Source organism: Oncorhynchus tshawytscha, unplaced genomic scaffold, assembly GCF_018296145.1.
Source record: "Oncorhynchus tshawytscha isolate Ot180627B unplaced genomic scaffold, Otsh_v2.0 Un_contig_4556_pilon_pilon, whole genome shotgun sequence".
Taxonomy (NCBI): domain Eukaryota; kingdom Metazoa; phylum Chordata; class Actinopteri; order Salmoniformes; family Salmonidae; genus Oncorhynchus; species Oncorhynchus tshawytscha.
In genome coordinates, this window is record NW_024609635.1 from 11,514 (window position 1) to 33,231 (window position 21,718).

A 21,718-nucleotide genomic window follows, 5' to 3' on the forward strand; every position below is an offset into this window, starting at 1 on the left:
TATTTTTACCAGCATGAATTAGATTGAGCAATAAAATCCCCACTTTTATTCCATAGGTTTGGATCTGCACTATGTAGCTGTTGCAAGAGCACATTTTTCACTGGCTGTCCACTGGTTTCACTAACAATAACTGATGATTGATAGGCAGCTTAAACTTCTTGAATTCAACCATTATTGGGTTCAAATACACATTTAGATGTGGCACAGATATCTAAAATTAGAGAGCAGCAGTGTGATTCACATCAATGCCCTATGTAGATATCAATAATAAGTGATATCCGTATCGCCGTAGGCTACACCTCTGCTGTCATCGTTACCTACAAGTGTTTATTCAAGTTGGATAATCTTTGGATGCCGACAGCAGTCGCACCATCGGAAGACACAGCTTGGACTGTAGCCTACAAAAACCTATTCCTGCTCTTTTCCAGCAATCCATCAAACACATTTGGTGTCATCATAGCTGGTCTCTGACTTGTGGTCAGACTCGCTCAGGTGGAACAAACTTAAATTTGCACCTTTTTTCAATGCCGATTTGAGTGATTGAGAAAACAGAGAAGAGTCAAAGATTTGTTTTGCAAACATCCTTTCTGAATTTAAAAGTAATCCTCAAAGTAATCTAGTTTTTCAAAAGTATCTGTAATCTGATTACAATATTTTTTGCTGTTAACGGATTACAGTTACCGTTTTGTTGTAATCCCTTACATGTAATGGATTACATGTAATCTGTTACTCCCCAACCCCGGTTACCAGAGTAGTTGGTTATTAAGTTAATACATGTCACATGGGCAACAATGTAAAGCATTGCCTGTTCTATCTCAAAGTAAACAGCTAAATAACATGTTATTCTGAACTGTACAGATAATGATTTGTGTCATGACTTTAGGCATAATCAAGTTCCCTCAACGGACCACTTATTTATGTTAAGCCCATCAGGGTTATCTAGCCTGCTGGTCAGCAGCCAAATCTGCTGACCTAAACAGTTAGGACCTATCCTGTGATGACATCGGCTGTCACTACTGGTTATAAGGAAGGCATCTATACTACATTAGTAATGACAGTTATTATGACACAGTAATATACAGTGGAAAGTATTCAGACCCCTTGACCTTTTCCACATTATGTTACATTACAGCCTTGTTCTAAAATTGATTTAAAAAAATGTTTCCCTCATCTACACACAATACCCCATAGTGACAAAGCGAAAACAGGTTTCAGAAATGTTTGCAAAAAACAGAAATACCTTATTTACATAAGTATTCAGACCCTTTGCTATGAGACTAGAAATTGAGCTTGGATGCATCCTGTTTCCATTGATCATCCTTAAGATGTTTCTACAACTTGATTAGAGTCCAACTGTGGTAAATTAAATTGATTGGACATTATTTGGAAAGGCACACACCTGTTTATATAAGGTCCCACAGTTGACAGAGAATGTCAGAGCAAAAACCAAGCTATGAGGTCGAAGGAATTGTTCGTAGAGCTCTGAAACCGGATTGTGTCGAGGCACAGATCTGGGGAAGGGTACCAAAACATTTCTGCAGCTTTGAAGGTCCCCATGAACACAGTGGCTTCCATCATTCTTAAATGGAAGAAGTTTGGAACCACCAAGACTCTTCCTAGAGCTGGCCGCCCGGCCAAACTGAGCAATCGGGGGAAAAGGGCCTTGGTCAGGGAGGTGACCAACAACCTGATGGTTACTCTGACAGAGCTCCAGAGTTCCTCTGTGGAGATGGGAGAACCTTCCAGAAGGACAACTATCTCTGAAGCACTCTGCCAATCAGGCCTTTATGGTAGAGTGGCCAGACAGATGCCACTCCTCAGTAAAAGGCACATGACAGCCCTCTTGGAGTTTGCCAAAAGGCACCTGAAGACTCTCAGACCATGAGAAACAAGATTCTTTGGTCTGATGAAACCAATATTGAACTCTTTGGCCTGAATGCCAAGCGTCACGTCTGGAGGAAACCTGGCACCATCCCTACCGTAAGGGTGGCAGCATCATGCTGTGGGGATGTTTTTCAGCGGCAGGCACTGGGAGACTAGTCAGGACCGAGGGATAGATGAAAAGAGCAAAGTACAGAGAGATATTTGATGAAAACCTGTTCCAGAGCGCTCAGGACCTCAGACTGGGACAAAGGTTCACCTTCCAACAGGACAACAACCCAAGCACACAGCCAAGACAATGCAGGGGTGGCTTCGGGACAAGTCTCTGAATATCCTTGAGTGACCCAGCCAGAGCCCGGACTTGAACCCAATCTAACATCTCTGGAGAGACCTGAAAATAACTGTTCAGCGACCCTCCCCATGCAACCTGACAGAGCTTGAGAGGATCTGCAGAGAAGAATGGTAGAAACTCCTCAAATACAGGTGTGCCAAGCTTGTAGCGTCATACCCAAGAAGACTTGAGGCTGTAGTCACTGCCAAAGGTGCTTCAACAAAGTACTGAGTCAAGGGTCTGAATACTTATGTAAATGTCATATCTCCAATTGATATTTTTTATACATTTGCTTTGTCATTATGGGGTATTGTGTGTAGATTGATGAGGGGAAAACAATTGAATCCATTTTAGAGTAAAGCTGTAACGTATTAAAACGTGGAAAAGGTCAAGGGGTCTGAATACTTTCTGAATGCACTGTAGGTCTTGTGACTGGACAGATACATTAAATAGTTATTAAAACTATCAATTACTGAAGCAGTCACTGTATTAATGTCAGGCTTGCTTATAGCTGATATTTCCACACAAAGCAGAGCAGTGGGTAAAGCCTACTGCAAAAGGCTGCCAGTCCCCACGCAGCCAGACACTATAGTGGTGCCAGAGACTGGAATACCCGGCTACAGAACACCCACAGCTTTTACACAAACACCACAACTACTGATTCAGAAGACTGCGGAGGGGGAATCTATACATTCCAACTGTTGATCATTGTCCTATAATAACCTACAGTTCGCTATATGATAAAAGCCTAAGGTTTCAAACGAAGATGTCATATTTGATATACTGCATAAGATCAATGGTTTCAGAGCATTGAAACGCTTTTGAAATGTCACATTTTCGCATGGCTTATGCAACAAGTAGTGCTGTTTTCAGCAAATAACTGAGTTGCATAGGCCTAATTCCTGGGTCTGTCTATGGATATTCTGATTAGTATTTTAACCGGAGGGTTCGGTTTAACGGCGACTTACTCCCTCCTCCTGCGAACACCATGAGTCTGAACATAACACCGGCAATCCCCGTGTGAGCCCGTGCGCCACGGGACACAGAGCGCGCAACACAACACAGTTGCAATAAGCTCCTTGACCAAAACAATCACACACATTAATAGGGAATGAATGCGTAAAAACACATGATTTGGCCTATGACGTTAATTTACCCTCTTGTGTTCATGTTGCGTGCTGGTCTTGGACTCGCCGGTGAGTGAAGTCCTGCGGCTCAGCTCGTTCTGTTGCTGTGGTGACATGGTTTCCATCCAGGTAGAGTTGCGTGGGAAAAGGGGAGCTGCAACCGCGCTCTACTGTCCCAAAGCTATGAAACTCCATAAAAGTCCTTATTCGTTAGAAGCATTCCACCCATGCGTCGCTGTGCATGTGCGAAAGAAATATAAATAAAGTACGCACAGGATCTGTATATGGTATTATGCCCGTCGTGGTTGAAAATGAGAGTTCAGTTGTCTGGTGTTGAAAACGAACTGTCTAAGCCATGCACATCTTCACAAGTTATAGGTCCTCTATGCACGCACCTCACTCAGGCTCTCCACACACTGAAACAAATTGGCTGTGTCAGTTCTTTACACACCAGCTCGTGAGCCCTGTGGAGTCGGCGCCTCGGTGGCCCCTGGGTCCTACTGCAGACGTGGTCTGGTAGAGAAGCGTTAGTTCTTTTTAAGGGAAATATCTGAGGGAAAATGGACCAGGTAACATTTCAATGAGAGTGGGGACTATGTTACAAGCTTGATAACAAAAAAAAATCGTATGTGCTTGTTGTATTCCTCCAAGACTTGAGGTGAGCTTTGAAGTTTAGACTTGTTAGTGAAAAACACTATTCTTATTATCATGATCAGCAGGAACTAGACATGACAGACATTCATTAACAGGTGGTCAGTGTAATAGACAAGAGGGCGCTGTGCCCACTGTCATAATAAGAGTAGGAGATAAGAAATGGGACCCAAAACTTTGTAGAACTTGGAACTCAGTTTCAAAAAAAGAAAGAATGTAATAAAATCCATTTTACTGCAGCATCAGACAGAAGTGGAGCACAAACTGGGCTAAAGTGAGAAGAACCAGGACAGTGTGTGCTCCCCAAACCAATCACAATCATAGCCCCATTTAAAGTGGTTCAGAAAATCCGATGATTAGATGAATGAGGGTGATAATGAAATGCCTTGGGCTGTTGGGCAGACAGCACTCAGAGAAAGTACAACATACCCTCATTATTGTCTCTCTGAAACTTCCACTTTCTCCTTTAATCTTGAGGGCCGGTTTCCTGGAACCTAATTAGTCCTCAATTAAAAATATGTTTGAAGTTTAAAAGAGAAAAAGTAACATCCCTCCTAACTTCTCTTGACATCCCCTCTTTTTCAGGCACACAGACACATTGTGTTATTTCATTAGATAGAGGATTTGAGTGGCTTTTCGCCTGTGCTCTGTAGGGTTCCATTAGAAAGGAACGTCTGGTCTCCCTGCACAGCCAAAACATGTGGCGAAGAGCCCTCAGAGCCACCAACTACAATCACTAACACTACATTCCTATCTTTCTCTCTCACTCTGCCTATCCCTCTCTCCCTCAACTCCCCACACTCTTTCTGTCCATGTCTCTTTCCCTTCTGCAAACAGCCCTATACTTCCTTGTCCGTCCCTCCACCTCTTTCTGTGTTTGTCTTCCTTCATCTCCTCTTCCCTCTCTCCATGTTCATCCCAGCACAGCATTTCTCCCTCCAGTGGTTGGCCCAACCCTCGTCCCATCGATTTAATCAGCTTCCCTAATGAGCCAATGTTCCAGACAGAAAAAGGCAGAGAGGCGTGTGTCTGTTCGCTATGCAAGGTCCTGAGGACATCACCTCTCCTCTTCACCTGCAGCAACTAGCAACACAGGGTCACATAAAACATGGCTGAAAACTGAGAACTACAATTGACTGAATATTACAAATGCAAAAAGTTGGCGCCATCCAATTACATTAAGTACTATATTCTCATTGTCATATTCTCTCTTCCAAACCAATGTAACAGACATGGTTAGAATACATCTACAGTTACTCCTATCACTGGATGTGCCTTCCTGCCCTCCGTAGCCTGTATGAGCTGCAGACGTCAGAGGCAGGAGATGTTTATTGCCAATAAATGAGAGACTGATGTGTGAGATAAATATTTATGAAGTGTGTAGATTCCCTCCCTTCAATCCAACAGTAGACAAACTTTTTCTCTCTCTTTTTCTCTTTTCTTTCTCTTTCTCTTTCTCTCTTTCTCTCTCTCTTTCTCTTTCTCTTTCTCTCTTTCTCTCTCTCTCTCTCTTCTCTCTCTCTCTTCTCTCTCTCTCTCTCTCTCTCTCTCTCTCTCTCTCTCTCTCTCTCTCTCTCTCTCTCTCTCTCTCTCTCTCTCTCTCTCTCTCTCTCTCTCTCTCTCTCTCTCTCTCTCTCTCTCTCTCTCTCTCTCTCTCTCTCTCTCTCTCTCTCTCACACACACATCTGTTTATGGAAAGATTCCTCTGCTGTGTCAGCGCTGTAAAGGCAACACATCATCTGTACAGATAATATACAGAGGGAAGTTTTTGGACTTGGGGACTGGGCCAGAGATGTGAGCTGAATGACTTCGGTTCGAGCTCTGTTCTGGTACTGGTTTAGAGTGGGTTCATACAGATGTGATCAGATACGATCACATACAGTCTGTCCTTTGGTATCTACTCTGTTTGTCCCGTGGCAGCGATCGCCATCCTGATAGCCATAATCTAGTGGCTCACGTGTCTCTTTATAGCTGCCCAAGAATGTCTTGAAAAAGCTGTGGATACCCTCCATCATAGTCAGAGGACCCTGAATTGACCAATTGACCATTGTTCTACTGACAGTATTCCTCAATTGCCACTGACGCTGAAAGGCTGTCAGATAAAACTGGGACATTGGATTGTCATCAAGATCGCGTTTCAATGCATCCCAAAAGGTTCATTCTCATCAGTACTTGAGAAAGAAGTACTACAGTAAGTATTTTTATGGCAACATTTGATTATGTTTGTTGTATGCAACAATTGTAGTACTTTTGTCTGTAGTGTTTCAGATAGGTCTACATGTTATTCCTTTGTAATGTGCATCACATCTGCTAGCTATATTTGTATTTACCCTCCTAGTGATCATATCTAGGGTCTATTGTTTTCTGCTAGCAGGCCTATGTCATCTATTACGGTCTCTGGCCCCTTTGAAAACTAGATGATAGACCTCAGGGAATTTTTCTCCTACATATTTCCACTCTGAAAACTAGTAATAAAAGAGTCCTATATCCTCCAGCTCCTCTCCTGTTTTCTTGACCCATTTCTCTCTGAAATTAATCTGGCATTTCCACCATTGGCACACGAACAATGCCGGCTTACATGAATCTAATTTAAAACAATGTTTCTGGCCACAACTGTCAGAGGCCTTCCTTTCAGTTGGACTTCATTTCGGGTTGGCCTTCCTTTCAGAGGCCTTCATTTAGTTGGACTTCATTTTGGGTTGGCCTTCCTTTCAGAGGCCTTCATTCAGTTGGACTTCATTTTGGGTTGGCCTTCCTTTCAGAGGCCTTCATTCAGTTGGACTTCATTTCGGGTTGGCCTTCCTTTCAGAGGCCTTCATTCAGTTGGACTTCACTTCATTTCGGGTTGGCCTTCATTCAGTTGGACTTCATTTCGGGTTGGCCTTCCTTTCAGAGGCCTTCATTCAGTTGGACTTCATTTCGGGTTGGCCTTCCTTTCAGAGGCCTTCATTTAGTTTGACTTCATTTCGGGTTGGCCTTCCTTTCAGAGGCCTTCATTTAGTTTGACTTCATTTCGGGTTGGCCTTCCTTTCAGAGGCCTTCATTTAGTTTGTACTGGTGGGAGCCTGGGGAGCGATTATCACAGCCTATGATAACAAACACAGACCCAGATCTGCCATGGAAACACAGGGAACAGAGGAAACTACCAGTTCTGACAATAGTCACCCAGACAAATGTTAAGCGGCAAGTAATAGTTCAAATTCAGTTCTTATTGATTGATAAATGACTGGAGATTATTAGGAGGCATTGACCAAATAGGGCCAAATCAAACCACCCCACAGGTGGCCGAGGATTAGTTTAGAAGTGGGACCACCTGTTTATTATCTTCAGAAATATTGTTATTATATTTCATGATGCGTCAACTTTGTGGTTGAATCTTTATTGATTTTGTAAGACGGGCACCAGCTACACTGTCCCCCTAATCCTACAGGCAAATATTTGGATAAAAGTATCGATTTTTGTGGATCTAGTAATATCTATCTGAATAAATCCCTACAACATTCTTTTGCCATGTTTTATTAGAGATGATGAGACAGTCGTCTTGGTGTCAGGTCAGCAGCAGTTCAAGTTTGCCATTATAGTGGCATTTCTGACAGTCACTACCATAGGAGGATTAACCACAACCCCAAAATGTGTTGAGAGCCCTGCAAGTAGAGAGAAGTATGCACAGGCAAAAAGTATCATTATAGCTATCCTGCTATCATCTACCTGATTTTTTACTCCAGTTACTTTAGTTAACGGAGAACCCTTCTCTCACAAAACAACGACCTGCAGAAGAGTTGCAAAGGAGTGGAAAAGGGGAGGGGTCAGACTTATGACTACTGAAATGGACCCCAAACACTCAGTTAAAGCTGGTCCTGATTCTCACAACACTGTACCTCAGGGCCCTCTGGGGTCAGGCTCGGGATGGGGTAAGGAGACACGGTTGTGGAGGGCGCGGTCAGGTCAGTTGGAATGTTGAGGATTCTCCATGACGCTGGTGTTCCTTAGGAATGTGGCCTGTCAAATATCACACTGACCTACATTTAAACACTCACAGTGTTCACAGGAAGCCACTGTCAGTATAAGGTAATGGTTCCCAAAGTCCTTTACAGCCTGACCTTTACCCAACAAAGGTTTTTGTGACCCAATAATTCAAACAAAGGCACAGATTTACTTTCAGCCATGTCCCAGGAGACACCAGTCAGGAGGTACAATTGCCACAGGGCCTGTATGGACAAAGCGTCTGAGAGTGTAGGAATGCTGTTCCAGGATAGGGTTGGGGGTAAGAGGCAGGGAATAGAGCTGATAGAGGATGTATTAAACCTTCCTGATATGAACCAGCACAAAAATCATGTTCAACAGAGAAAAATAGGGTTTCACAATGACATCCATTGAAAAAAACAACTTTATTAAAACAAAGTTTATTTTGTATTGAGTCAATACAGATGTGATGGGCTACTTCAATATTCTAACATGCAGCCAGCAGTACAGATAGAAGATATTCTGTATGTCATTGTTAAACAATTTAATAAGAACTCCTGTTGTTTACAAATCCAAGTGTGTGCTCTGTGCTAGATACAGTGGTGAGGACATCCTGAAGCCAGCAGTGTCCTGGAGGGTAGGTCCCTGAAAGTGAGAGCTAGATTCATCTTAAAAAGCTGACACTGAGTGATGCTTCCCCCTCCACACACACAACTCAATTCGTTTTTTTGTCTAGTGCCAGAAAATAGAACATTAATTTAAAGTTGGATGTAACAAGAAATCCACAATGATAAAGTATAATTTGTTGTTTTCACTTCAGATTCACTTCAGGCTGAAGCTTTTGCTGCACTTATTGCAGTGATATTATGTATCCTGTTTGTGTGAGTGCTCATATGCAACTTCAAGCTTCCTTTATAACTAAAGCATTTGTCACATTCTTTGCACTGATGAAGTTTCTCCCCTGTGTGAACGCTCTGATGACGTCTTAAATGGCTTAATGCCATGTAACTTTTCCTGCATACAGGACAGCTGTATGTTCTCTGTCCTCTATGAACTTTCATATGCAATGTCAATTCTATCTTCTGGTTGAAAGTGTTGCCACAGTCTTCACACTGAAAATATTTCTCCCCTGTGTGTATCCTTGTGTGTCTGTCCAAGTCACACTTCCGACTGAAACATTTGCCACAGTCTTTGCACTGATTAGATTTCTGTCCTGTGTGTATTCTCATATGCTGTTTCAGGTTACTCATAACATTGAAACATCTACCACATTGTTTGCACTGATAAGGTTTCTCCCCAGTGTGTATCCTTGAATGGATGGTCAAGTGTCCCTTACGTGTGAAGCTGTTGCCACATTGTTTACACTGATATAGTTTCTCCACTGCAGCAGAGCAGTCTGGATGAACTGAGTGGGGCTGATCACTGGTTGGTTGTGGTACTCTGTAGTCCTCTACATCAGGATCTGTTTTGATCTCCTCTGTTATGATGATAGGTAGAGTGCTCCTCTCTACGTCATCCACAGTTTGGTTTTGGTAAAGATGTGAGGGCTGAGGTGGGTCCTCCTGACTGAGTCTGAGCTCCTGTTGTTCCTCTTTAATCTGTGTGGGTTCTGGGTCATCCTGCCCCAGACTGGGGCTCCACTCCTGATCACAGTTCTGCTGCTCAGGGGGAACGACTAGAGTGAGTAGCTGGAAGTCTGGAGGGAAACAAATATATTCAATCAATATTTTGAATGACAAAAAATAGTGATTTTGTTTGGAAGGCCTCTTTGTGCTTAAAAACAAGAGGATTTGTTGAATGGTCTACTACACTAGCTACAGCATGATTCAACAGAGCAATGTTGGCCAACCATTGTTATGTTCAGGGTGCGCTATCCCAATATTAGACTTGTCATTCATTATTTCATGAATTAGTGACGAGGTCTTTGGGCATTTCATAGTGACTGCATTCGAGATAACTCATGGTCCAATGACCACTAGCAGCATGTGTCCCAAGTCCAAAGCTACAGTGCCTTCAGAAAGTATTCACGCCCCTTGACAGATTTTGTTGTGTTACAGCCTGAATTTAAAATATATTAAATTGAGATTGGTCATTGGTCTACACACAATACCCTATAATGTCAAAGTGGAATTATGTTTTGAGAAAAGTTTACAAATTAACTAAAAATGAAAAGCTGAAATGTCTTGAGTCAATTAGTATTCAACCTCTTTGTTATGGCATGCCTAAATAAGTTCAAGAGTAAAAATGTGCTAAGCTGTCATATGGAATTGTTTTAAGATGGTCATACTATATGGATCATTTAGCTATTTGATTTTTAATTGTAGGACCCCATTAGGTATCAAAAAAAATACATACAATTATTTGATAAAATATTGATTTTGGCCTTTACTAATAATTTGGCCTTTACTAATAAAGCCCATTGAAACCCATTGAATAATAGAAATTGCAGAAACCGCTTGAACAAAGAACTATTGAACAAAGAACTATTAAATCCAGTTTTATATGCTACCCCCCCAATCAAAATCTAATATGGACGCCAATGGGTTTTTTCTGCTTTCCAAGCACATCTGTCTGTGGTTCACAACCGTCTGTTGTCAGCTATTGAGTCCCGGAAGAACCGACAGGGGGGCATTCAACAAGACGGAGTGTTTTGGAATGTCCAGATGGAAATAGGCTATGTAAGAGCAAAACATTGGCATCCATATTAGATCATTATTTGAAGAGGGGGGTAGCATCTAAAAACGGGATTTAATACTTTCTTGTTCACTAGTCAGCGATATGTTTTTCGCATTGTCATTATGGGGTATTGTGTGTAGATTGATGAGGATTTTTTATTTTATTTTTTAGAATAAGGCAGAAACATAACAAAATGTGGGAAACGTCAAGGGGTCTGAATACTTTCCGAATGCACTGTAAATGTGTTTAGCTAATCGGGACTAGAGTGTAGATAGCTTCAGACGAGGGACAAATGGGTATAATCAGAACTAGGATGTAGATAGCTTCAGACGAGGGACAAATGGGTATAATCAGAACTAGGATGTAGATAGCTTCAGACGAGGGACAAATGGGTATAATCAGAACTAGGATGTAGATAGCTTCAGACGAGGGACAAATGGGTATAATCAGAACTAGGATGTAGATAGCTTCAGACGCGGGACAAATGGGTATAATCAGGACTAGGGTGTAGGTAGCTTCAGACGCGAGACACGTGGGTCTACTATAGATACAGTCATTGGCCCATGAGTTCTCAAATGCTTTCGTTATGGAATGCTCTTCAGACCTCAGCCAGCATATCCAACCCGCGTGTTTACAGCTGCAGTAAATTTGGACAGGCTTCTGCGAGATATGTCTCGAAAAATGTATCTCAATCCAGGGTTGAGAAATGCGTTGTACTCCGAATTGTCATCCCTCCACGGGGTTTTAATCTATGCAGGAAGCCTGTCCGACCCTAGTGCAGCTGTAAGCGAACATGTCGCATCTATTGGCTATTTAAACCTCGTCTTATTAGTTAATGAAATAAATAATTGATCAAATGTATAATATTGGGCTAAGAGTGCGCATATCACAACGTGCCATCTGAATTATCTAGTCTAGTGACGTTAAATATACAAATATCGTATCACAACTGTAGCTCGCTATACACACCAACTCTGTGTAACTTTATCTCTGGTTTGATAACCATGGCCAACAGCTTCCGTAGACGCTCGTTCTCCTCTGCTGAACATAAGATTAGTTCCTGAAACTCTGCAATGGTCTTCTCTACGGCCCCGAATATCTCCACAGCAGCCGCGGATAAACGCTCGGCGACGAACACATTCAGCAACTGTAGTTTGGACATATTGGCGATCAAATAAATGTTGAAACTTCTGTCTGCTTTGGCCTAGCAGATCTAATCTATAACATATGTAAACAACGATGGACGGTGTGCTCCTTACATAACGCGATCGGTGAAAAACAGATTGCATTACTATAGCGCCACCTGCTGTCTTGGAGCATTTAATGGAAAACCAGTCACTGGATCCTACCCCCAACACCAAATTTAGCTAAAATGTCTTCTTCTTCGTTTCAAGCAGACTATACTCTGAATTGCTAGTTTAGATTTCTAACTGTTGTCAGTCAGTATATTCTGTAACAACGAGACGTTTTTTTCATGCCTTTGCATGAAAAACCACCATGTCCCAGGAGACACCAGTTGGGAGGTCAAAGTTGACCCTAACCAGTAACACAGGGTTAGGGCCAGGGGTTGTATTCACAAAGGCCCCAATTCTGGGGGTTAGAAATCCAAGGCTTGAAAACGAATGTGTCAACGTATGTCAATGACTAGAATGACCTCTTAAATCCGCAAATCTGGATCCCTGCACAGTCTCATTGAAGATCTTGATCCATTGTCTATCCTCTTTGGACTTAAACCCAATTATGATGAGTGTACCTTATGTATTGGATTGTTAAAAGACAACATTTTTACATGACCTTGTAGTTTACCTATAAAATGGTCTGATGGTGAAGTAGACATACTTGATATTCATATCCTTAAAGATATCAATTAATTAACCAAGAAATTTCAATAAAAAGTTAGCAAAAATAGACAAGATTCTGCAACCATTAAGGGGTAAACCTGTATATTTATGGACAAATCACATTGATTAACTCAAGTCCAATCTCCATTTCACAGTCTAACTTATGGCGCAGCCTACTCCAGATGACATGTTGTTTTTAAATCATATGAGCCCAAAATATTGCTAATTAAAGGTGCCTATTCATATAAGGAATATGAGTTTGGGCGACTGAAATGATTAAACATGGCCGCGGGGAGATTCTGCAAAAAAACACATTTGAATAAATGTAGATTTTGATACTCTTATGTAGGTGTCTTCACCAGCCATAAAATAACGCAATGTGTCACAACAGGTGTAAATATGTGTCATGGCAGTGTTATGACGATATTATGGACAAGTTATGTCAGCTGTTATGGCATATTTTGACATGAATATGACCGTGTCATAACGCGTTATGATGCTAGGTGTCAAGTAAAGTGTTACCAAAAAAATTGATGCAGGCTAATTAAATCGTTATGGTGCTGAGGAACAGACTGAGCCGTAACAGTTTGAACCAAACCCAAGGCGCAATATTTAGAATTTTGTCAACAGACTAGAATACATCGAGAGAACAGGTTCAGAAAATAGGGATATGGATTTAAAAAAATCATATTTAGATGGCGTCCTTTCATTTACCCCTATTTTCTGAACCGTTTCTGAACTCGTTCTCTCAATGTATTCTAGTCTGTCGACAAAATTCTAATTGAAGATACACTGTATTTAAAGGGATCACGGCTTAAGATAAATGACCTGAAAACCTTTCTGAATTAAAACTCAATGAGAACATCTGTTGGCCAGCGGATTTTAGTGGTTGAATTACATTTATTCAGCGCACACAAAAGAATCACAACTGCAAAGCCCATTATGCACCTTCATATGGTCTGAATACCAACTACTGAGAAGGGCGTAAAAAAGGCATCATTTCCTAAATCGGAATCGGATCCAAAGCATCTGATTGGGAGTGCTGATCTAGTTTCTCTTTTTCAATTGTAATGACTGGACAGGGACAATCTGATCCTAGATCAGCACTCATTGGAGATGCTTTATGTCAATTATAATGAATGGGCAGGGGCGAACTGATCCTAGATCGGCCCTCATCTCAGACGCTTTATAAAAACGGTTCAGGATAGGGTTGGGGGTAAGAGGCAAGAAATAGAGCTGATAGAGGATGTATTAAACCTGCCTAATATGGACCATCACAGAAATCATGTTCAACAGAGAAAAAGAGCGTTTCACTATGACATCCATTGAAAAAACTACTTTATTAAAACAAATGATTTGCTGCATTATTAACTGTCAACACAGATGTGATAGAATCCTTCAATATTCTAACATGCAGCCGTTGGTACAAATAGAAGGTAGTGGCTCAAATATCCTGTATGTTATTGTTAAACAATTGAATAAGAACTCTTATTTAGAAATCCAAATGTGTGCTCTGTGCTAGATACAGTGGCGAGGACTTCCTTTTTCTTTAGATGTAGACAATTTATTTCATTTTTCTCTTCTTTACACGAAACAACCAACGCATTAAAAACAAAAAACACAAATACAGAGAGAAAGTTTTCCTCAAATGATATGGTGAGGCCTTCCTGAAGCCAGTTGTGTCCTCCACTTTTTCCACATTTTGTTACATTGCAGCCTTATTCTAAAATCGAGTAAAAAATAAATAATTCTCAGCAAACTACACACAATACCCCATAATGACAAAGCAAAAACAGTTTAGAAAATGTTTGCAAATGTATTAAAAATATAAAACAGATACTGTATTCAGACCCTTTGCTATGAGACTGGGTATTGAGCTCGGGTGCATCCTGTTTCAATTGATCATCCTTGATGTTTCTACAACTTCTACAATTCAATTGATAGGACATGATTTGGAAAGGCACACACCTGTCTATATAAGATCCCACAGTTGACGGTGCATGTCAGAGCAAAAACCAAGCCATGAGGTAGAAGGAATTGTCCGTAGAGCTCCGAGACAGGGTTGTGTCAAGGCACGGATCTGGGGAAGGATACCAAACATTTCTGCTCCATTGAAGGTCCTCAACAACACAGTGGCCTCCAGCATTCTTAAATGGAAGAAGTTTGGAACCACCAAGACTCTTCCTAGCGCTGGCCGCCAGACCAAACTGAGCAATCCGGGGAGGAGGGCCTTAGTCAGGGAGGTGACCAAGAACCTGATAGTCACTCTGTGGAGATGGGAGACCCTTCCAGAAGGACAACCATCTCTGCAGCACTCCACCAATTAGGCTTTTATGGTAGAGTGGTCAGACGGAAGCCACTCCTCAGTGAAAGGCACATGACAGCCCGCTTGGAGTTTGCCAAAAGGCACCTAAAAGACTATCAGATCATGAGAAACAAGAGTCTCTGGTCTGATGAAACCAAGATTGAAATCTTTGATCTGAATGCCAAGCGTCACATCTGGAGGAAACCTGGCACCATCCCTTCGGTGAAGCATGGTGGTGGGCAGCATCATGCTGTGGGGATGTTTTTCAGTGGCAGGGACTGGGAGACTAGTCAGGATCGAGGCAAAGCTGAACGGAGCAAATTACAGAGAGATCCATTTGCTAAAATTTGGAAACAAATGTTTTTGCTTTGTCATTATGGGGTATTGTGTGTAGATTGATGAGGGGAAAAACAATGTAATCCATTTTAGAATAAGGCTGTAACATAACAACATGGGAAAAGTCTGAATACTGTCCGAATGCACTGTAGGTCTCTGAAAGTGAGAGCTAGTTTCAGCTAAGAAATCTAATACTGACTGCTGATTTTCACAACTCAATTTGTTTTGTCGTCAAGTGCCAGAAAACAGAACATAACATTAATTTACAAGTTGGATGTGAGAAGAAATCCACAACGACACAAAGTATCATGTTGTTTTCACTTTCCCTTCAGGCTGAAGCTTTGCTGTACTCACTGCAGTAATATAATGAATGCCCTTTAATGTGAGTGCTCATATGTGATGTATGGCTGTTTATAACAATATTAACAATATCTCTCTCATCATCACTCAATGCCTAGGTTTACCTCCACTGTATTCACATCCTACCATACCTTTGTCTGTACATTATACCGTAAAGCTATTTTATCTCCCCCAGAAACCTCCTTTTACTCTCTGTTCCAGACGTCCTAGACGACCAATTGTCATAGCTTTTAGCCATAACCTTCTCCTACTCCTCCTCTGGTGATGTATAGGTGAATCCAGGCCCTGCAGTGCCTAGCTCCACTCCCATTCCCCAGACCCGCTCTTTTGATAACTTCTGTAACCATAATAGCCTTGGTTTCATGCATGTCAACATTAGAAGCCTCCTCCCCAAGTTTGTTTTATTCACTGCTTTAGCACACTCTGCCAACCCGGATGTCCTAGCCGTGTCTGAATCCTGGCTTAGGAAGACCACCAAAAACTCTGAAATCTCCATCCCTAACTACAACACATTCAGACAAGATAGAACGGCCAAAGGGGGCGGTGTTGCAATCTACTGCAGAGATAGCCTGCAGAGTTCTGTCCTACTATCCAGGTCTGTACCCAAACAATTTGAACATCTACTTTTAAAAATCCACCTCTCTATAAACAAGTCTCTCACCGTTACCATCTGCTATAGACCACCCTCTGCCCCCAGCTGTGCTCTGGACACCATATGTGAACTGATTCTACCATCTACCTTCAGAGCCCGTGCTGCTAGGTGACCTAAACTGGAACATGCTTAACACCCCGGCCATCCTACAATCTAAGATTGATGCCCTCAATCTCACACAAATTATCAATGAACCTACCAGGTACCACCCCAGAGTAGTAAACACGGGCACCCTCATAGATATCATCCTAACCAACTTGCACTCTAAATACATCTCTGCTGTATTCAACCAAGATCTCAGCGATCACTGCCTCATTGCCTGCATCTGTAATGGGTCAGCGGTCAAACAACCTCCACTCATCACTGTCAAACACTCCCTGAAACACTTCAGCGAGTAGGCCTTTCTAATCGACCTGGCCGGGGTATCCTGGAAGGATATTGACCTCATCCCGTCAATAGAGGATGCCTGGTTATTTAAAGAAATAACCATCTTAAATAAGCATGCCCCATTCAAGAAATGCAGAACCAGGAACAGATATAGCCCTTGGTTCTCTCCAGACCCGACTGCCCTTAACCAACACAAAAACATCCTATGGCGTTCTGCATTAGCATCGAACAGTCCTCGAGATATGCAACATTTCAGGGAAGATAGAAACCAATAGACACAGGCAGTTAGAAAAGCCAAGGCTAGCTTTTTCAAGCAGAAATTTGCTTCCTGCAACACAAACTCAAAAAGGTTCTGGGACACCGTAAAGTCCATGGAGAATAAGAACCCCTCCTCCCAGCTGCCCACTGCACTGAGGATAGGAAACTATGTCACCACCGATAAATCCACAAAATTGAGAATTTCAACAGGCATTTTTCTACGGCTGGCCATGCTTTCCACCTGGCTACTCCTACCCCGGTCAACAGCACTGTACCCCCCACAGCAACTCACCCAAGCCTTCCCCATTTCTCCTTCTCCCAAATCCAGTCAGCTGATGTTCTGAAAGAGCTGCAAATTCTGTACCCTACAAATCAGCCAGGCTAGACAATCTGGACCCTTTCTTTCTAAAATTATCTGCCAAAATTGTTGCAACCCCTATTACTAGCCTGTTCAACCTCTCTTTCGTGTTGTCTGAGATTCCCAAAGATTGGAAAGCAGCTGCGGTCATCCCCCTCTTCAAAGGGAGGAACACTCTTGACCCAAACTGCTACAGACCTCTATCTATCCTACCCTGCCTTTCTAAGGTCTTCGAATGCCAAGTCAACAAACAGATTACCGACCATTTCGAATCCCACCGCACCTTCTCCGCTATGTAATCTGCTTTCAGAGCTGGTCATGGGTGCACCTCAGCCAAGGTCCTAAACGATATCTTAACCACCATCGATAAGAAACAATACTGTGCCGCTGTATTCATTGACCTGGCCAAGGCTTTCAACTCTGTCAATCACCACATCCTCATCGGTAGACTCGATAGCCTTGGTTTCTCAAATGATTGCCTCGCCTGGTTCACTAACTACTTCTCTGATGGAGTTCAGTGTCAAATCGGAGGTCCTTTTGTCCGGGCCTCTGGCAGTCTTTATGGGTGCTACATGGTTCAATTCTTGGGCCGACGCTCTTCTCTGTATACATCAATGATGTCGCTCTTACTGCTGATGAGTCTCTGATCCACCTCTACATAGACAACACCATTCTGTATACTTCTGGCCCCTCTTTGGACACTGTGTTAACAACCCTCCAGACGAGCTTCAATGCCATACAACCCTCCTTCCATGGCCTCCAACTGCTCTTAAATACAAGTAAAACCAAATGCATGCTCTTCAACTGATCGCTGCCTGCACCTGCCCACCCGTCCAGCATCACTACTCTGGGCGGTTCTGACTTAGAATATGTGGACAACTACAAATACCTAGGTGTCTGGTTAGACTGTAAACTCTCCTTCCAGACTCACATCAAACATCTTCAATCCAAAGTTAAATCTAGAATTGGCTTCCTATTTCGCAACAAAGCATCCTTCACTCATGCTGCCAAACGTACCCTCGTAAAACTGACCATCCATGTCATTTACAAAATAGCCTCCAATACCCTACTCAATAAATTGGATGCAGTCTATCACAGTGCCATCCATTTTGTCACCAAAGCCCCATATACTACCCTCCACTGCGACCTGTACGCTCTCGTTGGCTGGCCCTTGCTTCATACTCTTCGCCAAACCCACTGGCTCCAGGTCATCTAACAGACCCTGCTAGGTAAAGTCCCCCCTTAGCTCGCTGGTTACCATAGCAGCACCCACCTGTAGCACACGCTCCAGCAGGTATATCTCTCTGGTCACCCCCAAAAACAATTCTTCCTTTGGCCGCCTCTCCTTCCAGTTCTCTGTTGCCAATGACTGGAACGAACTACAAAAATCTCTGAAACTGGAAACACTCATCTCCCTCACTAGCTTTAAGCACCAGCTGTCAGAGCAGCTCACAGATTACTGCACCTGTACATAGCCCATCTATAATTTAGCCCAAACAACTACCTCTTCCCCTACTGTATGTATTTATTTTGCTCCTTTGCACTCCATTATTTCTATTTCGCACATTCTTCCACTGCAAATCTACCATTCCAGTGTTTTACTTGCCATATTGTATTTACTTCGCCATCATGGCCTTTTTTGTCTTTACCTCCCTTATCTCACCTCATTTGCTCACATCGTATATAGACTTATTTTTCTACTGTATTATTGACTGTATGTTTGTTTTACTCCATGTGTAACTCTGTTGTTGTATGTGTCAAACTGCTTTGCTTTATCTTGGCTAGGTCGCAATTGTAAATGATAACTTGTTCTCAACTTGCCTACCTGGTTAAATAAAAGGTGAAATAAAAAATAAATGAAAAAATAACCAAAGCTTTTGCAACATTATTTGCACTGGTTAGATTTCTCCCGTGTGAACACACTGATGAAGTCTTAAATAGCTTTCCATTGATACGGATTCTCTCCTGTATGTATCCTTGCATGGCTGGTCAAGTTGCTCTTATGGTTAAATCTTTTGCCACATTGTTTGCACTGATAGGGATTCTCTCCTGTGTGTACCCTTGTGTGGATGGTCAAGTTGCTCTTCTGGTTAAACCGTTTTCCACATTGTTTGCACAGAAAAGGTTTCTCTCCTGTGTGTATCTTTAAATGCAAGGTCAAGTTTCCCTTACGTGTAAAGCTTTTGCCACATTGTTGACACCAATATGGTTTTTCCAGTGTAGCAGAGCAGTCCTGATGAACTGAGAGGGGCTGATCACTGGTTGGTTGTGGTCCTCTGTAGCCCTCTACATCAGGTTCTATTTTGATCTCTTCAGTTATGATGATAGGTAGAGTGCTCCTCTCTCCATCATCCACAGTTTGGTTTTGGTAATGATGTGAGGGCTGAGGTGAGTCTTCCTGACTGAATCTGAACTCCTGTTGTTCCTCTTTAATCTGTGTGGGTTCTGGGTCCTCCTGCCCCAGACTGGGGCTCCACTCCTGATCACAGTTCTGCTGCTCAGGGGGAACAGAGGGAGTGAGTAGCTGGAAGTCTGGAAGGAAAAAAATATATTCAATCAATATTGACTTATCTTAATACAAAATCTGTACTTTTACTTGTAATCTGTACAACAGCCAGCCTCGAAGCAGCATTACCCATAGCTCCACAAAAGCCGCTCCAAGTCTTAGAGCGAGTGACGTTTGAAACGCTATTAGCGCACACCCCGCTAACTAGCTAGCCATTTCACATTGGTTACACCAGCCTAATCTTGGGAGTTGATAGGCTTGAAGTCATAAACAGCACAATGCTTGAAGCACAACAAAGAGCTGCTGGCAAAATGCACAACGGTGCTATTTGAATGAATGCTTACGAGCCTGCTGCTGCCTACCACCGCTCAGTCAGACTGCTCTATCAAATCATAGACTTAGTTATAGAACATAATAACACACAGAAATACAAGCCTTAGGTCATTAATATGGTCGAATCCGGAAACTATCATCTCGAAAACAAGACGTTTATTCTTTCAGTGAAATACGGAACCGTTCCGTATTTTATCTAACGGGTGGTATCTATAAGTCTAAATATTCCTGTTACATTGCACAACTTTCAATGTTATGTCATAATTACGTAAAATTCTGGCAAATTAGGCGGCCCAAACTGTTGCATATACACTGACTCTGCGTGCAATGAACGCAAGAGAAGTGACACAATTTCACCTGGTTAATATTGCCTGCTAACCTGGATTTCTTTTAGCTAAATATGCAGGTTTAAAAATATATATTTCTGTGTATTGATTTTAAGAAAGGCATTAATGTTTATGGTTAGGTAATGCCAAGAGTGTGCAAAGCTGTCATAAAGGCAAAGGGAGGCTACTTTGAAGAATTTCAAATATATTTTGATTGCTTAACACTTTTTTGGTTACTACATATTTCCATATGTGTAATTTCATAATTTTGATGTCTTTACTATTATTCTACAATGTAGAAAATAGTAAAAAAATAAAGAAAAACCCCTTGAATGTGTAGGTGTCTCCAAACTTTTGACTGGTACTTCATATTTTATGGAGAAGAGATGTTGAATGTTCCTGAATGATGCGCCATGCTCCATTTTTGACAATATGACCGAGCAGCGCAGATTACCATTCGATTTGAGTAGCCCGGGCTAGCGGTTCAACCCGGGCAGGTTAATCGAATCCCCTCAGTCTGAAATCGCAAAAAATCGTCCATCACCATATGGTAACCGCCCTCTGGCCACCATAATCCAAACTTTTTCAACTATTTGTTCCGTTTCCGTTAAATTCAACGTTGCACCCGTTTCTGTCTATACTACAGCACGTGATTCAATGAAGCAACGTTGGCAAACCAGGGGTGTATTCCTTTCGCTGAATCTGTTGCAAAACGTTTCTTAGACGGAAGCAAACGGAACAAAACGGAAAGGGATCTACCTGAATTTGTTTAATATAAATTCTCATTTTGCATCTGTTTGCACTAATGATTACTCCCCAGAGTTGCGGTCAGGGTGAGAATTGCACAACGTGCCACAAATTGTCTAGTACCATTATTCTACAAGTAAAATATTGTTATACGTTAACTCGCTACAGACCTGTTCTGTATAACTGTATCTCTGATTTGATAATCATGTCCATCTCCCTCCGTAGACGCTCGTTCTCCTCTGCTGAACGGAAGATTTCTTCCCGATACCCCGCTATAGTCTTCTCTACGGCCCCGAATATCTCCACAGCAGCCGCCGACAAACGCTCGGTAACGAACACATTCAGCAACTGTAGTTTGGACATATTGGCGAGGGCAATGAAAGTCTAGCTGTTTGTTTTATCAAATAAATGTTGAAACGTCTGTCTGCTTCAGCCTAGCGGGTTTACACTACCTAGTAGATACCTTTGTAAACAACAATGTCACGTGCTGTGTTTTCTATTCATCAACCGCGAACGGTGTAAGAGTGCATTACATTAGCGCCACCTGCTGGCTTGGAGCACGTCAAACCACGTCCGGAGGCCGTCAATGAACTGGGAGAAGTTTGAGCTGAATTTGCCCTCCAGGCAAGCAACTAGAGCATGTCATCTATACGGAGAACAGGCGTGTGTGCTCTGTTGTA

The 21,718-nt window shown here is 42.2% G+C and overlaps 2 protein-coding genes across 2 annotated transcripts; both read right to left on the bottom strand.

The window, feature by feature from the left end:
* Positions 1-8,359: 8,359 nt before the first annotated feature.
* On the bottom strand, positions 8,360-11,916 carry LOC112235973 (zinc finger protein 250). The gene is made up of 2 exons (XM_024404536.2): positions 11,599-11,916; positions 8,360-9,649 (listed from the first exon to the last, which is right to left on the bottom strand). Exons 1-2 carry the CDS (start codon positions 11,789-11,791, stop codon positions 8,781-8,783), a joined length of 1,062 nt encoding a protein of 353 aa, XP_024260304.1. The 5' UTR covers positions 11,792-11,916; the 3' UTR covers positions 8,360-8,780.
* A 6,980-nt stretch (positions 11,917-18,896) lies between these two features.
* On the bottom strand, positions 18,897-21,401 carry LOC112235975 (zinc finger protein 566). Its single transcript, XM_024404537.2, has 2 exons — positions 21,209-21,401; positions 18,897-19,658 (listed from the first exon to the last, which is right to left on the bottom strand). Exons 1-2 carry the CDS (start codon positions 21,399-21,401, stop codon positions 19,060-19,062), a joined length of 792 nt encoding a protein of 263 aa, XP_024260305.1. The 3' UTR covers positions 18,897-19,059.
* Positions 21,402-21,718: the final 317 nt, after the last annotated feature.